General features: G+C 65.1%; 3 protein-coding genes across 6 annotated transcripts; 1 reads left to right on the forward strand and 2 right to left on the reverse strand.

Moving 5' to 3' along the window:
• Positions 1 to 651: 651 nt before the first annotated feature.
• LOC128827532 (uncharacterized) lies at positions 652 to 4,323 on the reverse strand. The gene is made up of 3 exons (XM_054011469.1): positions 4,244 to 4,323; positions 3,756 to 3,845; positions 652 to 3,082 (listed from the first exon to the last, which is right to left on the reverse strand). The coding sequence occupies exons 2-3, from the start codon at positions 3,837 to 3,839 to the stop codon at positions 1,025 to 1,027; spliced, it is 2,142 nt and encodes a 713-aa protein (XP_053867444.1). The 5' UTR covers positions 3,840 to 3,845; positions 4,244 to 4,323; the 3' UTR covers positions 652 to 1,024.
• A 2,978-nt stretch (positions 4,324 to 7,301) lies between these two features.
• On the forward strand, positions 7,302 to 16,227 carry SMG9 (SMG9 nonsense mediated mRNA decay factor). 4 transcript variants are annotated; one of them, XM_054011472.1, is made up of 15 exons: positions 7,304 to 7,601; positions 8,218 to 8,472; positions 9,253 to 9,417; positions 9,505 to 9,579; positions 10,066 to 10,300; positions 10,628 to 10,725; positions 11,044 to 11,156; positions 11,516 to 11,627; positions 12,087 to 12,182; positions 12,453 to 12,538; positions 13,065 to 13,171; positions 13,645 to 13,752; positions 14,041 to 14,166; positions 14,422 to 14,566; positions 15,184 to 16,227. In XM_054011472.1, the coding sequence occupies exons 3-15, from the start codon at positions 9,262 to 9,264 to the stop codon at positions 15,260 to 15,262; spliced, it is 1,536 nt and encodes a 511-aa protein (XP_053867447.1). In that variant the 5' UTR covers positions 7,304 to 7,601; positions 8,218 to 8,472; positions 9,253 to 9,261; the 3' UTR covers positions 15,263 to 16,227. The 4 variants fall into 4 exon arrangements, with proteins under 4 accessions (XP_053867452.1, XP_053867447.1, XP_053867448.1 ...); XM_054011473.1 differs by having other exon boundaries at positions 8,218 to 8,384; XM_054011477.1 differs by lacking the exon at positions 15,184 to 16,227 and having other exon boundaries at positions 7,302 to 7,601; positions 14,422 to 14,570.
• Positions 16,228 to 16,326: 99 nt separating this feature from the next.
• LOC128827541 (interferon-inducible GTPase 5-like) lies at positions 16,327 to 19,526 on the reverse strand. Its single transcript, XM_054011488.1, has 2 exons — positions 19,426 to 19,526; positions 16,327 to 18,505 (listed from the first exon to the last, which is right to left on the reverse strand). Exon 2 carries the CDS (start codon positions 18,487 to 18,489, stop codon positions 17,251 to 17,253), a length of 1,239 nt encoding a protein of 412 aa, XP_053867463.1. The 5' UTR covers positions 18,490 to 18,505; positions 19,426 to 19,526; the 3' UTR covers positions 16,327 to 17,250.
• Between the last annotated feature and the right edge of the window lie 525 nt (positions 19,527 to 20,051).

Here is a 20,051-nt window from a genome sequence, read left to right on the forward strand (position 1 = left end):
CACACTGGCTCCCCTCGGTCTGATGGTTACAGACAGAGCTTCCGCATTGGAAATAAAAGAGCCGTTTGCCCACGTGCCCGCCTCGGCCTCTCTTCCTTACTTCTGAGCTCAGCTGCCCTGGGTCCAAAAATCCCCTCCCCTTCAGCAGCCCCCTTCCCCACACCAGCCCCCGTCTCCCCATAAAGGGCCCCTGACGCCCCTTCCCCATTGGTCATCCCCTACTCCTGCCAGTCCACCCCCAGGACCCTTCAATTTCAGCCCCCCCTCTCCCTGCAGCCTGCTCCCCACGATGTCAGCTCCCCTTCCCATTCACAGCCCCTTTCACCTACATCTCGCCAAGGCCCCCCAATCCCAGGGACACCCCCTTTTCTACTGCCAATGCTCTGTTTCCTTCCCCCAACCCTAGGGGCTCTCCCGGACTTCTGGGTCCGCTCCTTGCTTGGCGGAGCTCGGCCTGGCCCCCCTAAAGAGAAGGGAGGGCTGCGGGGTGCTGGAAAAGATGGGGGGCTGGCTGGGGGACCAGCTTCAGGGAGTCTGAGGAGCCCCTCAATCCCTCTGCTTCCACAATTTCGGAATGGTGTTGGGTGGGGGGGCACCCTGAGAAATCGCCAGTGCCCCCCGGGGTGGGGGAGAAAAGGTCGTGACAACCGCTGCGCTTTAGCTCTTTAATTAGGAACAATCTAATTAGAACAAGAATCAGGTCACTCAGCACCAGCCAGACCCAGGATGGAAGCCAGCACTCCCGAGAGGGGAAAGGCCCCATTTCCCGCCCCCCTGAGCCAGCCAGTCCCTGCCATGGAGCCGGATGAGAGCCGGCGTCCCCTAGAGGGGAAAGGCCCAGTGCCCCATTCCCCGCCCCCCTGAGCCAGCCAGTCCCTGCCCTGGGGCTGGATGGGAGCCGGCGCCCCCTAGAGAGAACAGGCCCCATGTCGCATTCCCTGCCCCCCTGAGCCAGCCAGTCCCTGCCAGGAGGCTGGGTAGCAGCTGGCGCCCCCTGGAGGGCACAGGCCCCGTGCGGCCCCGCTCAGGCCGGGGTGAGGAAGCTGTCCAGGCTGTAGACGCCCAGGCCAGGCGGCTGGTTCCGGATCCGGTGCCAGAGGTAGCGAGGCAGGCGCTGGAAGCCCGCCCCACAGGGGCAGCGGAAGCAGGGGGCGCCGGGGTGCCGCCCCCCATGGCGGCCCAGTGCCCAGCGACCCTTCAGCGCCTCCCCACAGGCGGCGCAGAGGAAGGCGGCGCCCTCCAGCTGCCAGAGCTGGTGCCGCAGGAGGTGGAGGAGGCCCCGGAAGGGCCGGCCGCAGCCACATAGCTGGTGCCCTAGCCCGCGGCGGTGGGAGCGGAGCTGGGACGCCCGGCCGTAGCGCACCCCGCAGTCCGGGCACCAGAAATGCCGGCGCCTGCTGGCGTCCAAGGAGCTCTCAGGCCCCGCAGTGCCAGGCTGGCCGGCCACCACCTCCTCCCGCCCACCAGCGTCCGCCTCCAGCTCCACCACGATAAAGTCGTCCCCGGCCTCTGGTGCCACGCCCCCCGGCCAGGGCTCCGCTGCCAGCCCACCGCCTGGTGCGTACTCCAGCTCCAGCACCTGGGGCAGCTCGCCAGGGTGGGTGGGCACCAGGTGGAGGAGCAAGGGGGCCCGCGGGGAGGGGGGAAGTTTGAGCGGGCCTGGGGGTCGGCACTGTTGGTTGAGCGGCGGGAGGTAGCCCGTGAGCTGGAAAGCCGTGGGCTGAGAGTCTCCGGCCTCGTCAGGAAGCTCCCCCACCATCTGGCTGCCCCACGGGACGAGCCCCTGGGGGTCAGGGAGCAACGGGACCAGGCGGAGGGTCACCGCATCCACCGCCGTGCTGAGGCCGGGCTCGGCTTCCAGGAACAACGAAGGCGGGAGCTCCTCAGCCCGCAGGGGCATGGGGTGGAGGGGACTCACGCCAACTTGGCCTTCCAAGATGGCCGCCGGCTCCTCAGCTCCCACCACCACGGTCCGGAAAGAGTGGAGAGGGCTGGCGCCTACCAGGCTCTCCAAGATGGCCGCTTGCTCCTCAGAATTGATGACCAGCGTCCTGAGAGGGCTCCCATCAATCTGGCCATCCAAGATGGCCGCCTGCTCCTCAGTATTGATGACCAGTGTCCTGAGAGTGCTCCCACCAACCTGGCCATCCAAGATGGCTGCCTGAAATGTGCTCCCACCAATTTGGCTGTCCAAGATGGCCGCCTGAAGCGCGCTCCCGCCAACCTGGCCATTCATTGGCTGCGGCGGACTCATGACAACCTTGCTGTCGAAGTTGGCCACCCGCCCCTCGTCCTCCATGTTCATTGGCTGGGTAAGACTCATGCCAACTGGCCTAGGCAGGCTGAACTCCCGGCCCAGAGTCGGTCTACGCGGCCGGGTCCCTTTGGGCCCTTCTGTGCCCTGCTCCTTGCTCGCTGTCCGGGCCTCGGGCATCTGACGCCCCTTTGTCTGCCCCACACGCCTCCCGGGGTGGGCCCCACCCTGCTGTTTCCTGAGGCCGGGCGAACCCCCCCAGTTGGCCGGCGGACAGGGGACGTCCCCAGAACCCGCCTGGTTCTTCCCGGCGCCCATCGGCTGGTAGACGTAGGAGGTGAGGGAACAAGGCCGGGCCCCCCGTCTCCGCTGCACCCGGATGCCCGCCTGCGCCAGCTTGAGGTGCCACTTGACGTGCCTGGTGAAGTGGGACTGGTGGGAGAATCTCTTTCCGCAGTCCGGGCAGCGCTGCTTCCTCCGGGGCAGGGAGTGGGGCAGGGCCAGCCGGGGCCGCCGGGCCAGCTCCTGGGCGTGCTCCTGGGCGTGCTGGAGATAGTGCCACTCCTCCACAAAGACCTGGCAGCACTCCTGACACTGGTAGGCCCCGAACGCTTGGGTCCCCGGGGCGGTGGCAGGCCCCGGGCGGAAGGGGACAATGATGTTCTCCAGAGGCAGCGATTTGGTGGCGAAGTGGGGAGCCAGCAGGTTTGGCGCCAGGGGCCGGGGTGGGCGCAAGGGGGGCAGGGAGGTGGGGGTGGTGGTCTCCCCATCGTCATCGCTGCTGGAGGCTTCCAGGCCTTCCCATGAGAGGCAGTTCTTAGCGTTCTCCTGGGGGGATGAAAAGGAGGTAAGTGGGTGGGAGGGGAGAGCACCCCCACACTCCTCCCTGTGATACAGCGCCCTCTACTGCCACACTGGGGAATCGGGGCCAGCCCTGACTGGGGGTTCCCCACCTCCTGCAGCACAGCACCCCTATTGCTGCCAGGGGGCCAGCCCTGACTGCCAGGGGAGATCCCCCCATCTCACCACAAGTTCTCTATGGAGTCCCTCCAAAATGAAAGAAAGAAAGAAATAATGGAGATATCCCATCTCCTAGAACTGGAAGGGACCTTGAAAGGTCATTGAGTCCAGCCCCCTGCCTTCACTAGCAGGACCAAGTACTGATTTTGCCCCAGATCCGTAAGTGGCCCCCTCAAGGATTGAACTCACAACCCTGGGTTTAGCAGGCCAATGCTCAAACCACTGAGCTATCCCTCCCCCCGGACAGGAAGTGAAGTAAAGTTCTGAGTCCAGACCAAAACTACCCGTCCTAAAATGTGTGGTTCATACACTTCCTGTCTCAAACTGTTAAGCAGCCCCCCACGCTCCCCTCCAGAGGCAGCCGCATCTCAGGGCCGGGTGAGGGGTCCTGTATAAACAGCCTCTGCCCCACCTCAGAGATGGCTGCATCTCCCGCCCAAGCCGGCGCACTCGCTGCTCAGACACGAGCGCCGGGACGTACCAGCCGCAGCGGCAGCTCCTCCAGTGCGCCATCTTCGGTCACTTCAATTTCGGCCCCAACCTCCATTGCCGGCGCCGGGTCCATGGCTGCCTGGAAGCGAAGCGGGGAACACACTGAGTGGATCAGTGGCAGCACGCCGCGCCCCCCGCCGCCCTGACAGGACTTCACAAGCGCAGAGCGGCCTGCTGCCTCCGGTTGGGGGAGAGAGGAGAAACTGAGGCACACAAGCGGGGATGTGCACATGGTCGCACAAAGTATCTGTGGTGGAGTGCAGGATAGAACCCAGGAGTCCTGGCTCTCAGCCCCCCCTGCCCTAACCCCTAGACCTGACCCCTCTCCCAGAGCCAGGGAGAGAACCCAGGAGTCCTGCGAAGGCCAGGGAAATGAGACCTCAGTTTCGGGGAGTGGGAGGGGAGTAAATTTCAGGCCACCTGGGAGAGAAGTGGGGTCTAGTGGGTAGCGCAGGGGAGGGGGGGGAGGCTGCCTACCTGGGGGTACTTGCCTGGGCTGCAGCTACCCAGCCCAGGGCTCGCTCGTGCATGGTCCTCCCTGGATCCCAAACACCCCGTGGAAGGGGGAGCAGCTCCCTACGGCCCCGCCCCCGCCAGCCTGCTGGCCCGGAAGCTGGCAGCTGGGGGGGGGGGGAAGCACAGGGGGATGCTGGGAAGTGTAGTCCCCCCCTCCCCATTCGGCTGCGGGCTTTACATGGTCCAGAGCTATGGAGTGGGAGGAGGGACAATGTGGCTGTTTGTCTGGCACAGGGAAGGTGCCTCTGTTGGGGGGCGGGGTGGTGGTGTGTGGGGAGGGGGCTGGAGATGGATGTGGGTGGGGAGAGGGAAGGAGGGGCGGGGGGTTGTGCGGAGGGGGACCGAGAAGAGACACGTGGGTGCAGACGGACAGGGGCGGGGCAGGGACAGATCAGTGGGGGGGGGGTCCATGGGGCGGGGGGGAGGTCCATGGGGCGGGGGGGGGGGGCGTGGAGGGTGTATTGGGATAGATGGAAACAAAAACAACAAGGAGTCTGGTGGCACCTTAAAGACTAACAGATTTGTTTGGGCATAAGCTTTCGTGGGTAAAAACCTCACTTCTTCGGATGCATAGAGTGAAGAAGTGAGGTTTTTACCCATGAAAGCTTATGCCCAAACAAATCTGTTAGTCTTTAAGGTGCCACCAGCCTCCTTGTTGTTTTTGTAGATACAGACTAACACGGCTACCCCCTGATACTTGGGATAGATGGGGGGGTCCTGGGGGCGGGGGGTGTATAGGGATAGATGGGGGGGGGGCATGGGGCGGGGGGAGGGCGGGGGGGTGTATAGGGATAGAGGGGGGGTGCTGGGGGCGGGGGGGAGGGCGGGGGGGTGTATAGGGATAGATGGGGGGGGGCATGGGGCGGGGGGAGGGCGGGGGGTGTATAGGGATAGATGGGGGGTGCTGGGGGCGGGGGGGGTGTATAGGGAATGGGGGGGTCCATGGGGGGGGGCGGGGAGGGTATAGGGATAGATGGGGGGGTGCTGGGGGCGGGGAGGGGCGGGGGGGGTGTATAGGGATGGGGGGGTCCATGGGGGGGGCGGGGGGGGCGGGGAGGGTATAGGGAATGGGGGGGGGTGCTGGGGGCGGGGGGGGGCGGGGGGTATAGGGAATGGGGGGGTCCATGGGGGGGGCGGGGGGGCGGGGGGGTATAGGGATAGATGGGGGGTGCTGGGGGCGGGGAGGGTATAGGGAATGGGGGGGGTCCATGGGGGGGGCGGGGGGGCGGGGAGGGTATAGGGATAGATGGGGGGTGCTGGGGGCGGGGGGGGTATAGGGAATGGGGGGGGTCCATGGGGGGGGCGGGGGGGTATAGGGATGGGGGGGTCCATGGGGGGGGGCGGGGGGGTATAGGGATGGGGGGTCCATGGGGGGGCGGGGGGGGCGGGGAGGGTATAGGGATAGATGGGGGGTGCTGGGGGCGGGGGGGGTATAGGGAATGGGGGGTCCATGGGGGGGGGCGGGGGGGGCGGGGGGGTATAGGAATGGGGGGGTGCTGGGGGCGGGGGGGGGCGGGGGGGTATAGGGATAGATGGGGGTGCTGGGGGCGGGGGGGTATAGGGATAGATGGGGGGGTCCATGGGGGGGCGGGGGGGTATAGGGAATGGGGGGGTGCTGGGGGCGGGGGGGGGCGGGGGGTATAGGGATAGATGGGGGGTGCTGGGGGCGGGGGGGGTATAGGGATAGATGGGGGGTCCATGGGGGGCGGGGGGTATAGGGAATGGGGGGGGTGCTGGGGGCGGCGGGGGGGGTATAGGGAATGGGGGGGGTCCATGGGGGGGGCGGGGGGGGCGGGGGGTATAGGGATAGATGGGGGGTGCTGGGGGCGGGGGGGTATAGGGAATGGGGGGGTCCATGGGGGGGGCGGGGGGGGCGGGGGGTATAGGGAATGGGGGGGTCCATGGGGGGGGCGGGGGGGGCGGGGGGGTATAGGAATGGGGGGGTCCATGGGGGGGGCGGGGGGGGGCGGGGGGGTATAGGAATGGGGGGGGCGGGGGGGGCGGGGGGGTATAGGGAATGGGGGGGGTCCATGGGGGGGGCGGGGGGGTATAGGGATAGATGGGGGGTGCTGGGGGCGGGGGGGGTATAGGGAATGGGGGGGTCCATGGGGGGGGGCGGGGGGGTATAGGGATAGATGGGGGGTGCTGGGGGCGGGGGGGGTATAGGGATAGATGGGGGGGTCCATGGGGGGGCGGGGGGGTATAGGGAATGGGGGGGTGCTGGGGGCGGGGGGGGGCAGGGGTATAGGGATAGATGGGGGGTGCTGGGGGCGGGGGGGGTATAGGGATAGATGGGGGGGTCCATGGGGGGGCGGGGGGGTATAGGGAATGGGGGGGGTGCTGGGGCGGCGGGGGGGTATAGGGAATGGGGGGGGTCCATGGGGGGGGCGGGGGGGGCGGGGGGTATAGGGAATGGGGGGGTCCATGGGGGGGGCGGGGGGGGGCGGGGGGTATAGGGATAGATGGGGGGTGCTGGGGGCGGGGGGGGTATAGGGAATGGGGGGGGTCCATGGGGGGGGCGGGGGGGGGCGGGGGGTATAGGGAATGGGGGGTCCATGGGGGGGGCGGGGGGGGGCGGGGGGGTATAGGGAATGGGGGGGTCCATGGGGGGGCGGGGGGGGGGCGGGGGGGTATAGGGAATGGGGGGGTCCATGGGGGGGGCGGGGGGGGGCGGGGGGGTATAGGGAATGGGGGGGTCCATGGGGGGGGCGGGGGTGGGCGGGGGGGTATAGGGAATGGGGGGGGTGCTGGGGGCGGGGTCCCTGTTCCGGGTTGATTTGTCTCGGCTAATTAGCCCCCCCGCGCTGAGCGGCGAGGGAAACTGAGGCACCGGCAGCCGGGTCTGACCCGAGCCGCACCATGACCCAGGATCGAACCCAGGCGTCCTGGCCCCGCCCCCTGCTCCAACCCCTCGGTCCCGCCCCGCCCCCAGAGCCACGCAGAGACCCCGGCTCCGTGCGCATGCGCGCTCATGTATTTCCCCTCTACCTTTCTAGCCTCGTTCTGACTGGAGGCCACGCCCCTTAAGAGGGGTCTGTTCTGTCCATGCCAGAGCAGTGCGCATGTGCCGCCAGCGGCCCGCGCGGGCGCGAAGCCGCCATTTTGGACACGCCCCCCTCGCGCGCAGGCGCGTTCGGAAACAACGGTGGCCGAGCAGGTTCGTTCCAAGCCGGCGCCCAGATGCGCTGTTCGCGCCGCCGGGCTTCCCCAGCAGCCCGTCCGGCCGCTGCACGGTACCTCAGCCCCAGTGAGCCGCCGGTATCCCTCCGCCGTTACCGGGGAGACAGCCCCGGCTTCTGCTCTCAGCACCAGCGCTCAGGTATCGCTCCGCGGGGCGGGTAAATAGTGCCGGGTGACGCGTCACACTCCCGGTATCCCTCCGAGGGGCGGGCGGTTGGACGCGATACCCAGTCCGGTATCCCTACGCGGGGAGCTAGTTCGGTCCTCCTTTACCTAGGGATTAATCCTCCGCCGGGTGTGTCGTTCTGCGGCTCTTTCCGCAGCCCGGTGACCCGCACAGGGCATGTAGAGCCTACAGCTCCCTAACCTAGGGCGGTATCCCTCCGCGGGTGCGCACTGCTCCACCATCTTCCAGTGTATATAGCGCCCCATATCCCTCCGCGGGCCGTATAGCCTCTGGGGGTGACGCCTCACGCTGCCCCGTATCCCTCCGCGGGCCGTATAACCTTTGGGGTGATGCCTCACGCTGCCCCGTATCCCTCCGCCGGCCGTGTAGCCTTTGGGGGTGATGTCTCACACACCCCTGTATCCCTCAGTGGTCCATATAGCTCCCAGCATGACACCTCACATCCCTACTGTATTCCTCCATGGGCCATATAGTATCTGACTGTGCACAGTATACCCGGGGGGGGGGGAGTTCCTCTGCAGTCCATATAACCCCATAACACTTATCACTTCTCTGTATCCCTCCGCAGGATATATAATCCCAGTGGCGCCCCCCCCCCCCCGGCGGTTGGGGTCATAACCCTGGTGCCCAGAATCCCTCAGCTGAGCAGGACGTATCCCAGCAGCCTCCTGCCCCGTATCCATCCGCAGGGCTGATGCGCCCACGGGTCTAACACCCCAGCGCCTTAAGAAGCAGGTTACATATTCCTCCACCACATGGGCTAAATAGTCCCCCATAGGTGCTGGACTAGGTGCGGCTTGACGTGGTTTCCATCGTATCCACGGTTTGTAGTTTGGTTCAAGGGCTCTCAGCCCCCCCGTCCGCCATGCCTCTTGTGCGCTTTTCTCTGTGGTATCCCTCCACCATGCTGGCAAAGTAGTCCCACAGCCTGCTGCTACGCAGGTTAAGTAGTTCCCTGTGGTGGTTTGCTCCTCCAAATGCTGGCAAAGTAGTCCCACAGCCTGCTGCTACGCAGGTTAAGTAGTTCCCTGTGGTGGTTTGCTCCTCCACTGGGCTGGGTAAATAGTCCCTGGTGGCTTCACCACTTGTCCAGTATCCCTCCTTTCTTCTGTGCTCGTGTCCTTCTGCCAGGCAGGGTAAATAGTGCAGAGAAAATAGTCCCTGTCTTCCCCACGGTGTCTCTGTGTCTTGCTGGTTAAATAACCCTGGTGCCCTTCCACCATGTCGAGTAAATAGACCCCAGTGATCATGTCTCTTCTGTGATATCCCTTCGCAGTGTGGGGAAATAGTTCCCAAGCATGTGCCTCACGCGTATATGTATCCATCTGCCATACCAGGGAAATAGTCCCTAGCAGCCTCTGCAATATATTCCTTCTTCACCTGTTCAGAGAAATAGTCCCTAACGGCCTCTTTGGTATGGTATCCCTCCACCTCACTGGAGAAATAATCCCCAGGTGTTGTCACATTCTCCCATACGGTATTCCTCCCTCTGCTGGGGAAATAGCCCCCGCGTGTTGAGCCTCATCTATGTGGCATCTCTCCCCCCTGCGCCGTGTCCCTCCGCCGCACCACTGGGGTTGACATGACTCTCGCCCCCCCGCAGGCGGCAGCCATGTCGGACTCCGGGCACAGCCAGCCCGGCCTGTACGGCCCCGACCGCCGGCGCCGCTGGAACCGTGACAAGGAGCTGGGCCCCCCGGGCGGCCCCCAGAGCCTGTCGGGGCCAGGCCGGGAGCGTGACTACGGCCCCTGGGACCGCGAGCGCCGGGTGAGTGACGGGGCAGGGGAGGGGCCGTGGGCTGCAGGAGGGGCCGTGCGGGGACCCCCCCTCACCCCTCTCTGATCTCTCCCACAGGAGCCCGTGGAGGAGCCGGTCGGGTCCGTGATGCAGAAGACGCCCATCATCCTGGCCAAGCCGCCTGCTGAGAGGGTAAGACCCACATGGGAAGGGCGCTGCCCCCCAGGGCCTGTCACACCCACCCCTGTGTGTGAGACCCCCACCAATAGTGGGTCTTGAACCCACCACCTGCAGTGCCAGCCCACAGGACTCTGCTGCTTCAGCTAAAGGGGGGGTTTCATCAGCAGGCAGCTGTAGTAGAGCTGGTATCCTCACAGGAAGCTAAAGGAGTTACTCTGTCAGCATGCAGCAGCAGTAGGCTATTAGCTACTATATAGAGCAGGCGCCAAGCAAGGGTGTCTCACAACCGCTTCTTAACCATTTGCAGGATACGTGAGTCCAATAAGAGTAAATGAGCTGGGCAGACCTTGGTCAGGACTCCTGGGTTCTGTATCAGCTTGAGGAGGGGAGTGAGGTCTAGTGGTTAGAGCAGGGCGGGGCGGGAGTCAGGACTCCTGGGTTCTGTCCTCAGCTTGAGGATGGGACGTAGGGTCTCTACCAGCCTCATTCTCCCCACAGTCCAAGCTGGCCCCTGCCCCAGCTCCGGCCCCACCCGCCACTGCCCCGTCCCCCATGGAGAAGCCCATCGTGCTGATGAAGTCGCGGGAGGAAGGCAAAGGCCCCGTGGAGGGTGCTGCCCAGCTCCCCACAGCTGCCGCCAAGGGGGAGAAGGAGGGACAGCGCCCCACGCAACCCGTCTACCAGATCCAGAACCGGGGCATGGGATCCGCTGCCTCCAGCAGCACCATGGACCGTGAGTACCCGCTACGGGGGCGGGGCTAGGAGGAAGGGGGGAGGTAGGAGGAAGGGGTAAGGGGTTGTAGCCCCAGGGGGATGGGATGCGGGAAGAGAACCCGGTCCCCTTTAATATGCATGTAGTTACCAGTGTCTGCCACCAGATGGCGGCCAGCCTCCAAGCAGCTAGTGGGTTTGGAGGTGGGGAGGGGGAAGAGCTGGGAGCCAGGACACCTGGGTTCTCTCGCCAGTGGGTTCGAGCAGCACTGGGTGGGACATCACGTAGCGAATGCCCTGGCCTGGGCTGTCAGACTCTCTGAGTCCCGTCTCTTTGTCCCTCCCCCAGCCGTGGTGGGCCAGGCAAAGCTGCTGGCCCCGGAGAAGATGAAGCACAGCATCAAACTGGTGGACGATCAGATGAACTGGTGTGACAGCGCCATCGAGGTACCTGGCCCCAGGACACCCCCCACCCCACAGAGATCCTCCCAGCCATCCCCTGCCCCCCCGGGCCCTGCTAGTGAGGCCAGATCAGAGCCGGTGGCCCCGAGGGGAGAGAGGCCCCGTGCCCCATTCCCTGCCCCCCTGAACCAGCTAGACCCTGCCCTGGGGCCAGATGGGAGCCAGCACCCCCTAGAGGGGAAAGGCCCCGTGCCCCATTCCCTGCCCCCCTGAGCCAGCCGGTCCCCGCTCTTGTACTGCTGCTCCGCAGGACTCCTGGGTTCTCAGGGAGCCGGCAGTCACTGGGCTCTCTCTCCTCGGCAGTACCTGCTGGACCAGACCGACGTGCTGGTGGTCGGGGTGCTGGGATTACAGGGCACCGGCAAATCCATGCTGATGTCTCTGCTGTCGGCTAACCAGCCTGAAGAAGATCAAAGGTACGTGGGGTGGGGGAGGGCTTTGTGGGTGTTTCGGGGGGGTAGCAACTGGGGAGAGGGCATGCACGGGGTCTGGCACGTTCATGCGGGGGATGGGCGTGAATGCTGAGTGACCAGGGCATGGGGGGAAAGGGGGAAGTAGGGGTGGGATGGAGGGGGGGTAGGTGGGTGGGGGGTGGATGTGGGTGCTGGGGGGGGCACCGGCAAGTGTTTGGGGGGAAGGTGGGATATTGGGGGACAGTGGGGAGGTGGGCTGTTGAGAGGTGTCGGGTGGGGGATGGGCATCAAGAAGCAGGTCAAGGGGGCACATATTCTCCTCCCTCCATCCCTACTGACCCTTCTCTGTCCCCCCCATCCAGGGCCTACGTGTTCCGCACCCAAAGCCAGGAGATCAAGGAGCGCGGGGGGAACCAGACCAGCGGCATCGACTTCTTCATCACCCAGGAGCGCATCATCTTCCTCGACACCCAGGTCCCTGCCCGCCCCCTTCTCCAGGGGACACCCCCGTCACCTGGCAATGGGCATGGAGATCCTGGCGCAATACTGCCTTTGGCCACCAGGGGGCATCACCACATGACTCCACCATTTGTGACTGCTGGGCCTGCCACCCTGACGAGCTCAGTTCTCAGGACGAGGCTCCCCTGGGCCGGGAGCAATAGGGGGTCTATGTGGCACATGGGTCAATGGGGGCTGATTGGTGGTAGGGTGGGGATGGCTGGCTCCCTGGCTCTCTAGAAATGGGGGATCTCTACGGGCTGTGGGTGGATTCCCCCATTGGCCAAGGCAGGGTTACGGTGGGGTGATTCAGTGTGTGTGTATCGCCCCCTGCTGGCGGGGATGAGCCCTGCTCCGTGTGTGTCCCTGTGAGCACCTCGCACGGCTCTGGACAGTCGGACGCTGTAACGCTCCCTGCCCCGTGTCTCCCTCCAGCCGATTCTCAGCCCTTCCATCCTGGACCATCTCATCAACAACGACCGCAAGCTGCCCCCCGAGTACAACCTGCCCCACACCTACGTGGAGATGCAGGTAGACTACTGCCCCCCACCTCCCATCCGGCCCCAGGGCGGGCACTGGCTGGCTCACTGGGACAAGGAATGGGGAATGGGGTCTTGCGCCTCTAGGGGGCGCTGACTCCAATCCGGCCCCAGGGTGGGGGGGAAGGAGGTGGTGGGTAGTGGGATACACAGCAATGATTGGTTGCTACTATTTGGGGGGGCATTTGCTTTGCTGGCCGGGTCCTGGGGGGAGATCCCACCCCAGAGACTCCTCCTTTGACAGCTGCTCTGCTCCCCGCAGTCCCTGCAGATCGCAGCCTTCCTCTTCACCGTCTGCCACGTGGTCATCGTGGTGCAGGACTGGTTCACCGACCTCAGTCTGTACAGGTGAGAAGGCCCCTAGCAGGGTGGGGAGTGGGGCATGGGGCTGTTCCCCTCTGGGGGGCGCTGGCTCCCATCCAGCCCCAGGGCTGGGACTGGCTGGCTCAGCAGGGTGGGGAATGGGACATGGGGCCTTTCCCCTCTAGGGGGCCCCAGCTCTCTTCTAGTCCCAGGGCTGGGACCTGCTGGCTCTGGAGGGCAGGGAATGGGACACGGGGTCTTTCCCCCTGGGGGGCGCTGGCTTCCATCCAGCCCCAGGGCTGGGACTGGCTGGCTTGGGGCAGGGGGATGGGAAATGGGGCACGGGGTCTTTCCCCTCTAGGGTGCGCCAGCTCTGATCTGGCCCCAGGCTGTTTTGGGGGATGGGCTCCAGGCTCAGCAATTCGTGTGTGAATCAAGTTTGCCAGGTCTCAGCCCCGTTCCCAGCAGGGACAGGGAACCACCCTGCCCCTCCCACAGGCACTAAATGGCCCCGGGGACCCAGGCCTCCCTAGCTCCCCACTAACCGCAGCTCCCTGTGTCCCCACGGCAGGTTCCTGCAGACGGCCGAGATGGTGAAACCCTCCACGCCCTCCCCCAGCCACGAGTCCACCGGCTCTTCGGGCACCGACGAGGGCACGGAGTATTATCCCCACGTCGGTGAGCAGCCGCTGCCCCCTGCAGCGCAGCGCCCCCTAGTGCCGTGCTGGGGCATCGGGGCCAGCCCTGACTGCCAAGGAGAGCCCCCCACCCCCGCTCCCTGCAGCACAGCGCCCCCTAGCGCCAGCCCTCACTGCCAAGGAGAGCCCCCGCCCTGCTCACATAGCACAGCGCCCCCTAGTGCCGCCCTGGGGCATCAGGGCCAGCCTTGAGTGTCAGGGGAGAGCCCCTGCCCTGCTCACATAGCACAGCGCCCCCTAGCGCCGCCCTGGGGCATCAGGGCCAGCCTTGAGTGTCAGGGGAGAGCCCCCATCCTGCTCACATAGCACAGCGCCCCCTAGTGCTCCATTGGTGAATTGGGGCCAGGTTATTCTAGCAGGTGTTGGTCTGTGCAGTGTTGTCCAAGCTGAATATCCTCTCTCTCTTTTCCGCCCTCCCCCTCCCCCCCTCGGTGTCTCTGCCCCTCGCTCCAGTTTTCCTGCAGAACAAGGCCAAGCGGGAGAATTTCTGTCCCCGGAACCTGAAGCAGATGCACATGGTTATCGATAAAATCATGATGCACTCGCACCTGAAATACAAGGGTAAGCCTTCCCCGCTAGCTCCTCCTGCGCGGGGGTGGGGTGAATGGGGCCCCGGACACCTGGGTTCCAGGACGCAGAGCTAATGGCCCAGCTCCTGCTGGGGAAAGTGCTGGGGGATTTGGAATGACCAGGAATGGCTGGAGGCTTGGGTGTGATTCTCACCTCAAAAGTAACACAGTACCCCGAAGTACTGTGCTGGGCTTTGGGGCCAGCCCTGACTGCTAGCCCCCCACCTTGCCCCCTGCAGCACAGCACCCCCTACTGCCACACTCTGTCTCTGTCTCTCAGGCACTCTCTCCATGCTGGAGTGTAACATCTTCCCTGGCCTGCCCTACGACTACCTGGACACGGAGGTGAATCTCTTCCTGCTGCCGTTCGCGGACAGTGACGCCGACGACACTTTCCCCAGAGCAGGTAGGGAGTTGGGATCCTGCCCCTGGAGTCGTCCTACTCTGCTGTCCCTCTGTGCTGCCCTAGGTGGCGCTGTGTGTATTCGTCCCCCTGGGCTGGGGAACAGGCATCTGCAGTCCTGGGGCGTGGCCTCTAGGACGGCGCTGTCCTATGCCCCCTTGTGGTCCCTGAGTGCGGTCCCTAGGGCAGTGCCCTCCTCTGCCCCCTGCCGTCCTCGGGGCAGCCCTATTTTCATTCCCTCCCCCCTTGTGCTTGCAGCTCCTGGGGGTGGCCCCCTCTTCTCTCTGCTGCCCGGGTACAAGGGGCACCCCAGCTTCCAGTCGCTCATGGCCAAGCTGCGCAGCCAAATCATGTCTATGGCGCGGCCCCAGCTCTCCCACACCATCCTGACGGAGAAGAACTGGTGAGGGGCCGGATACAGTTGAGGGAGCAGGGGATTATGGGTAGGCAGGTTGGGTAGGAGATTATGGGGCAAAGGATTATTGGTAAGAAAGTTTGGGGATGTACTGCAGGGAGTGGGGTGGGGGCTCTCCCTGGCAGTCACTGCCAGCCCCGATGCCCCAGGGCAGCGCTAGGGGGCGCTGTGGTGCAGGGCGCGGGGTGGGGCTCTCTCCCGTGGCAGGCAGGGCTGGCCCCGGTGTCCTAGGGGGCGCTGTGGTGCAGGGGGCGGGGTGGGGGCTCTCCCATGGCAGGCAGGGCTGGCCCCGGTGTCCTAGGGGGCGCTGTGGTGCAGGGGGACGGGGTGGGGGCTCTCCCGTGGCAGGCAGGTTTGGCCCCGATGTCCTAGGGGGCGCTGTGCTGCAGGGCGTGGGGTGGGGGCTCTCCCGTGGCAGGCAGGGCTGGCCCCGATGTTCTAGGGGGCGCTGTGCTGCAGGGCGTGGGGTGGGGTGGGGCTCTCTCCCGTGGCAGGCAGGGCTGGCCCCGATGTCCTAGGGGGCGCTGTGCTGCAGGGGGTGTGGTGGGGTGGGGGTTCTCCCCCGGCCATCGGCGCTGACTCACATGCTGTGCACCCCCTGGCAGGTTCCACTATGCGGCCCGGATCTGGGATGGGGTGAAGAAATCCTCAGCACTCTCGGAGTACAGCCGCCTGCTGGCCTGAGCGACTGCCGCCCACGGAGCCGCCGCGCTGGGGGGCCGCACTGGGGCCCCCACCCTCTGCCTCCTGGGGCACAAGGGGCCTGCTGGGCAGCCCGGGAGGTGCTGTTTGGTCGCTGGCTCCAGGCGGGGTGCGGGAGAGCCCGGGCGGGATGCCCCTCCTGGGCCACCATCCCACTCCCAGAGGGCACCCGGGGCAGAGCCGCTCTGACACCCCCCCCCCCCCGAGCCATCAGAGCTCTCCCAGCCAGACAGGGGTACTGGGGGGCGGGGGGGAGCCCTCGCCACTCCCAGCCTGCCCGGGGCTGAGAATGCACCCTCTGCAATGCCACGGGGCGGGGATGAACCATAGGGCAGGGCCATAGTCCTGAACCAGTGCCCCATGGAACTGAGCCCTTCATCTCCTCTTCCTTCCTTCCTCCCCCCTTCATCTCTCCTTGCCCCCTTCCTTCTGTCCTTCCCCCCCTCATCTCTCCTCCTTGCCCCCTTCCACCCTTCCCTCCCTCCTTCCTTCCTTCATCTCTCTTCCTTGCCCCCTTCCTTCTGTCCTTCCCCCCTTCATCTCTCCTCCTCTCCCCTTCCACCCTTCCCTTCCCCTTCATCTCTCCTCCTCGCCCTCTTCCACCCTTCCTTCCTCTCCTCCTTCCTTCTGTTCTTCCCCCCACCTTCACCTCTCCGTTCCTTCTTCCTTCTGTCCTTCCCCTGCTTATCTCTCCTTCCTTCCATCCCTCCCCCCTCTCATCCACACCAGCCTTAAGGAAGAATCTCTTTCCCCTCCCCCATTCACGCCCCCTTCTTTGCCTTTCCCACTGTCCCTGCCGCATGTGACGCTCAGACCCCATACTGGGGTCCCCCCACAATGGCCATAGGGTCTCCCCTCCATCCGTGAGGACCCTCCATGCTGTGCCCTCCCCCCCTCTCCCCCCAACACACACACCACCCCTGCTAATAAAGAGGGCTTGAAGCTGGGCACTGACTTTGTGGTGGATTTTTTTTTAACACCCGGAGAAGTGGCTGCATTGGGGCAGAGCACCTCGTGCGGACCCCCCTACCCCACCCCCAGATCCGACCAACGGGCCCATCCACCTGGTATCGCACCCGCAAAGCACCAGACCAACAGGCCCGTCTGCCCGCTGTCGGGCACCTGCGACGTCTCAGACCAACGGGCCCGGCTGCGCTGGTAGTGGGTTGAGTGGGGGCTCAAGTTAGGCCTTTGTGGAAAGATTGTGAAGTCAGCACTGTGTTCCCTCTCAAAGCCAGGGATGGAACCCAGGAGTCCTGGCTTCCAGCCCTCTCCCTTCTCTAACCACTGGAGTCCTGGCTTCTCCCCTGCCCCCACTGTAACCACTAGACCCCACTCCCCTCCCAGAGCCAGGGATGGAACACAGGAATCCTGGCTTCTCCCCCCCCCTTCCGCCTGCCCCTGCTGTAACCATTAGACCCCACTCCCCTCCCAGAGCCAGGGATAGAACCGGAGTCCTGACTCCCATTTTCTACCCCACCATCACAAATAAATTTGTTTGTTTTTTAATCAATCACCTGCAAAACAATCTCTCGTTTTGCTGAACCGTACCCTGATTGCACCAAAGCAAGGTTGATCCCAGACCAGGGGCGCTGAGCTCCCACAATCCTCCATTGGGAGCCGCAAGGCGCCCCCTGCAGGGCCCCAAAATAGCACCACAGCCCATGGCCTCCCGTTACCCCCTGGTTTGCTTTCCCCCTCCGCGGGGGGAGACCGCACAGCTGGCACGGACCAGGTGCCCCTGGGGACAAGTCTGGAGAGCCTGTGGAGGCCAGCGAGTCGCATGTTGCTCTGATACCCGCTGACTCCCCAGCCGGTGTCCATCAGCCCAACACCGGTTTACTCTCGCTGAGGATCCAACTCCGAAATCTCTCCCGCGTGGGGATTTCTGCCATGGCCAGTGGACTGAGCTCCATGCCACGGTCAAGATCCCCCCCCTCGCCCCGACCATGGGGCTCCCTGGTCCCTCTTCAAACATCTGTCTCAAAGGCCTTGATGAGGACATTGTGGGCGTCCCTGGCGACTTCGTCGAGGAAGCTGCGGAGCATGTAATAGGTGGTTCCAAAGGAGATCCCCCCGGCCGCCATGGACCCGAACACTGGCACCGTGCTGGCCAGGTACTCTATGAACATCAGCGCTCCCCCTCCGGCTTTGGTCAGCAACTTCAGCACCAGGTCCCTGGAGATCTCCTTGACCAGAGGCGACTTGATGGCCTCCTTGATGTCCTCCACGGGTTTGCCCACCTTCTCGGCCAGCTTGCAGAGCGACTCGTCGTCCAAGCCGAAGGTCTGGCGGTACGCGGAGAGGGTTTTGACCAGGATGGTCACGTCGCAGACCACCGAGAGCCCCGGGATGGGGACAGCGGCCACTCCGCAGGAGATGGCAGCCAGTTTCCAGATCTGCCTCTGCATGGCTTCCTTCTTCCTCTGCAGGATGCTCAGCGAAAGGTTGGGCAAAGCCAGGAGGAACGCGTGTCTCTTGTGGGCAGGCAGCTCCTTCTCCAAGGTCTCCTCCAGCGCCAGGAAGTCGTAGCTGCCCAGCTCCCAGCTGGAGACGAGGAAGACAGTCGGGGAAGCCACCCCTTCGGCCAGGAGCCGCCGGCAGCAGTCGTCCCGGATCTGCGTCAGGACCCCCTGCTCGCTGTAGCTTGCCGGCCGCCGCCTTCTGGCCGCGTCCAGGTCGGCGTCCACCTTGGAGCGCACGAAGTAGAAGCGCTTGCCCATCTTCTGGATCTCCCGGGCCAGCTGGGCGTGGTTGGCTCGGAAGCGCTCGGAGGCGATGAGGATGAAGAAATCATAGCGGGGGATGCCCACCCGCTCTAGGTAGGCGTGGGACTGGAACTCGGAGGTGCCGATGCCCGGCAGGTCCCACATTGTCACGTTGGGGTGTTTGGGGTGGGGGTACGGGGTCGGCTCCATGGTGGTCTCCACCACCCCCGTGGCGGCCGCTCCCTCGTCATCATCCTGCAGGCCGCGGATGGCGTTGACGAAGGAGGATTTGCCGGAGCCAGACTCCCCGGTCACGGCAATGTCCAGCTGGGCGTTCTCCAAGTCCTCCAGGCTCTCCAGGATCTTCGAGGCTGCTTCGTCCAGCCGTCCCCCTTCCAGGGCGTCTCTGAGCTCCGCGATGTCCTCCTCGGTGATGATGTCATACTCCTCCGTGAAGTCGGCGGAACGCTGGTCGCTCTCCGGGGGGGTCTGATCAGCCATGGGGCTTGGGAGAGCGCTTGGGGGGGCAGAGAGATGCAGAAGTGGGGGTTAATGTAGGGAAACAGGACACGGGGCCTTTCCCCTCTAGGGATGCTGGCTTCCATGCGGCCCCAGGGCGGGGACTGGCTGGCCAAGGGGGGCAGGGAATGGGTTCCCTCCTTCCACTGGGGGGTGGGGGTGGGCAAAAGGCAGGAGCCCAAACCAGGGCACTGCTGGGCTGCGCTCTTCACCTGCCCCCACCCGCATCTTCACCACACGGCTCCTGAACGTGGCCCCCATCCCTGGGGGTTTAGGCAGAAAGGGGGGAGGGTTCCCAGTTTGCATCCCCCGGCAAGTCTGGGTTGGTCGCTCTCCGGCCCTGTGGGGCACTGCCTGGGTCCCCCCGGGGCACAGCCCCATTTGGGGTGGTGGAAGGATGGATGGGGGGTCCCTGCCCTGCTCTGATTCAGTCTGTCTCCATCTCTGTCTGCCCCCCGGCTCCTCTTCTGCCCCCCTGATTCCACCCCCGGCTCCCCCTTCCGACCCCTTTGCCCTCTGCTTCCCCCATTCTTCTCCCTCTGCCCCCCGGCTGCCCCCCCAGCTCCTCCCCGATTCCACCCCCGTCTCCCCCCTCCGTCTGCCCCCCCCCCAGCTCCTCCTTTGTCTGCCCCCCGATTCCACCCCCGGCTCCCCCCTCCGTCTGCCCCCCCAGCTCCTCCTTTGTCTGTCCCCCGAGTCTACCCCCGGCTCCCCCTCCCTCTGCCCCCCATTCCGACCCTTTTGCCCCCTGCTTCCCCCATTCTTCCCCCTCTGCCCCCCGAGTCCACACCCGCGGCTCTCCGGCTGCCCCACCGGCCCCGGCTCCTTCCCTCGCCCCCTCCGGCAGCTTCCCGTCCGCCCCGTCCCTGCTTCCTCCCCCGACTGTCTGCCCGCCTCTGCCCCCCGTCCCGGGGTTACCTCCCGAGTGGGGACAGATCCGTCCTTGTCCCACGCTGGGGGCGACCCGCCGGCTGGAGAGTTTCACTTTCGTTTCCTGTGTGTGTGTGTGTGTGTGTGTGTGTGTGTGTCGTTGCTGCCCCCTGCTGGACGGAAGGAGCCCTGCTCTGTGTGTGTGTGTGTGTGTGTGTGTGTGTGTGTGTGTGTGATTGCGCACACCCACCCCTGCTGGAAGGCATTAACTCGGCTGTGTTTGTCCCTGTGCCCCTCCTAGAGCAAATCCCCACAACCTCCGCCCCCTGCCCTGTCTGAGCCCAGCCCGCCGCTCATTTACCAGCTGCCGGCGTGTTTAACCTTGTGCCACCGGGCAGCTCACCCCGGCAGGGACCCACACGGCTCATCTCCTCCTCCAGCAAGGCTGTGTTCGCTGCACACAGCTAGGGTGACCAGATGTTCCGATTTTGGGGGCTTTTTCTTATATAGGCTATTACCCCCCCACCCCCTGTCCTGATTTTTCACACTTGCTGTCTGGTCGCCCTACACACAGCAGATTTCATCCCCTCCCCGCTGGGCCCTGATCACTCAACAATCCAGCCCAGTGCAGCCGTGCGTGCGTGAGACCCCTCGTGCCACCCACTGGTGCTCAA

Source organism: Malaclemys terrapin, chromosome 21 (assembly GCF_027887155.1).
Source record: "Malaclemys terrapin pileata isolate rMalTer1 chromosome 21, rMalTer1.hap1, whole genome shotgun sequence".
Lineage (NCBI taxonomy): Eukaryota > Metazoa > Chordata > Testudines > Emydidae > Malaclemys > Malaclemys terrapin.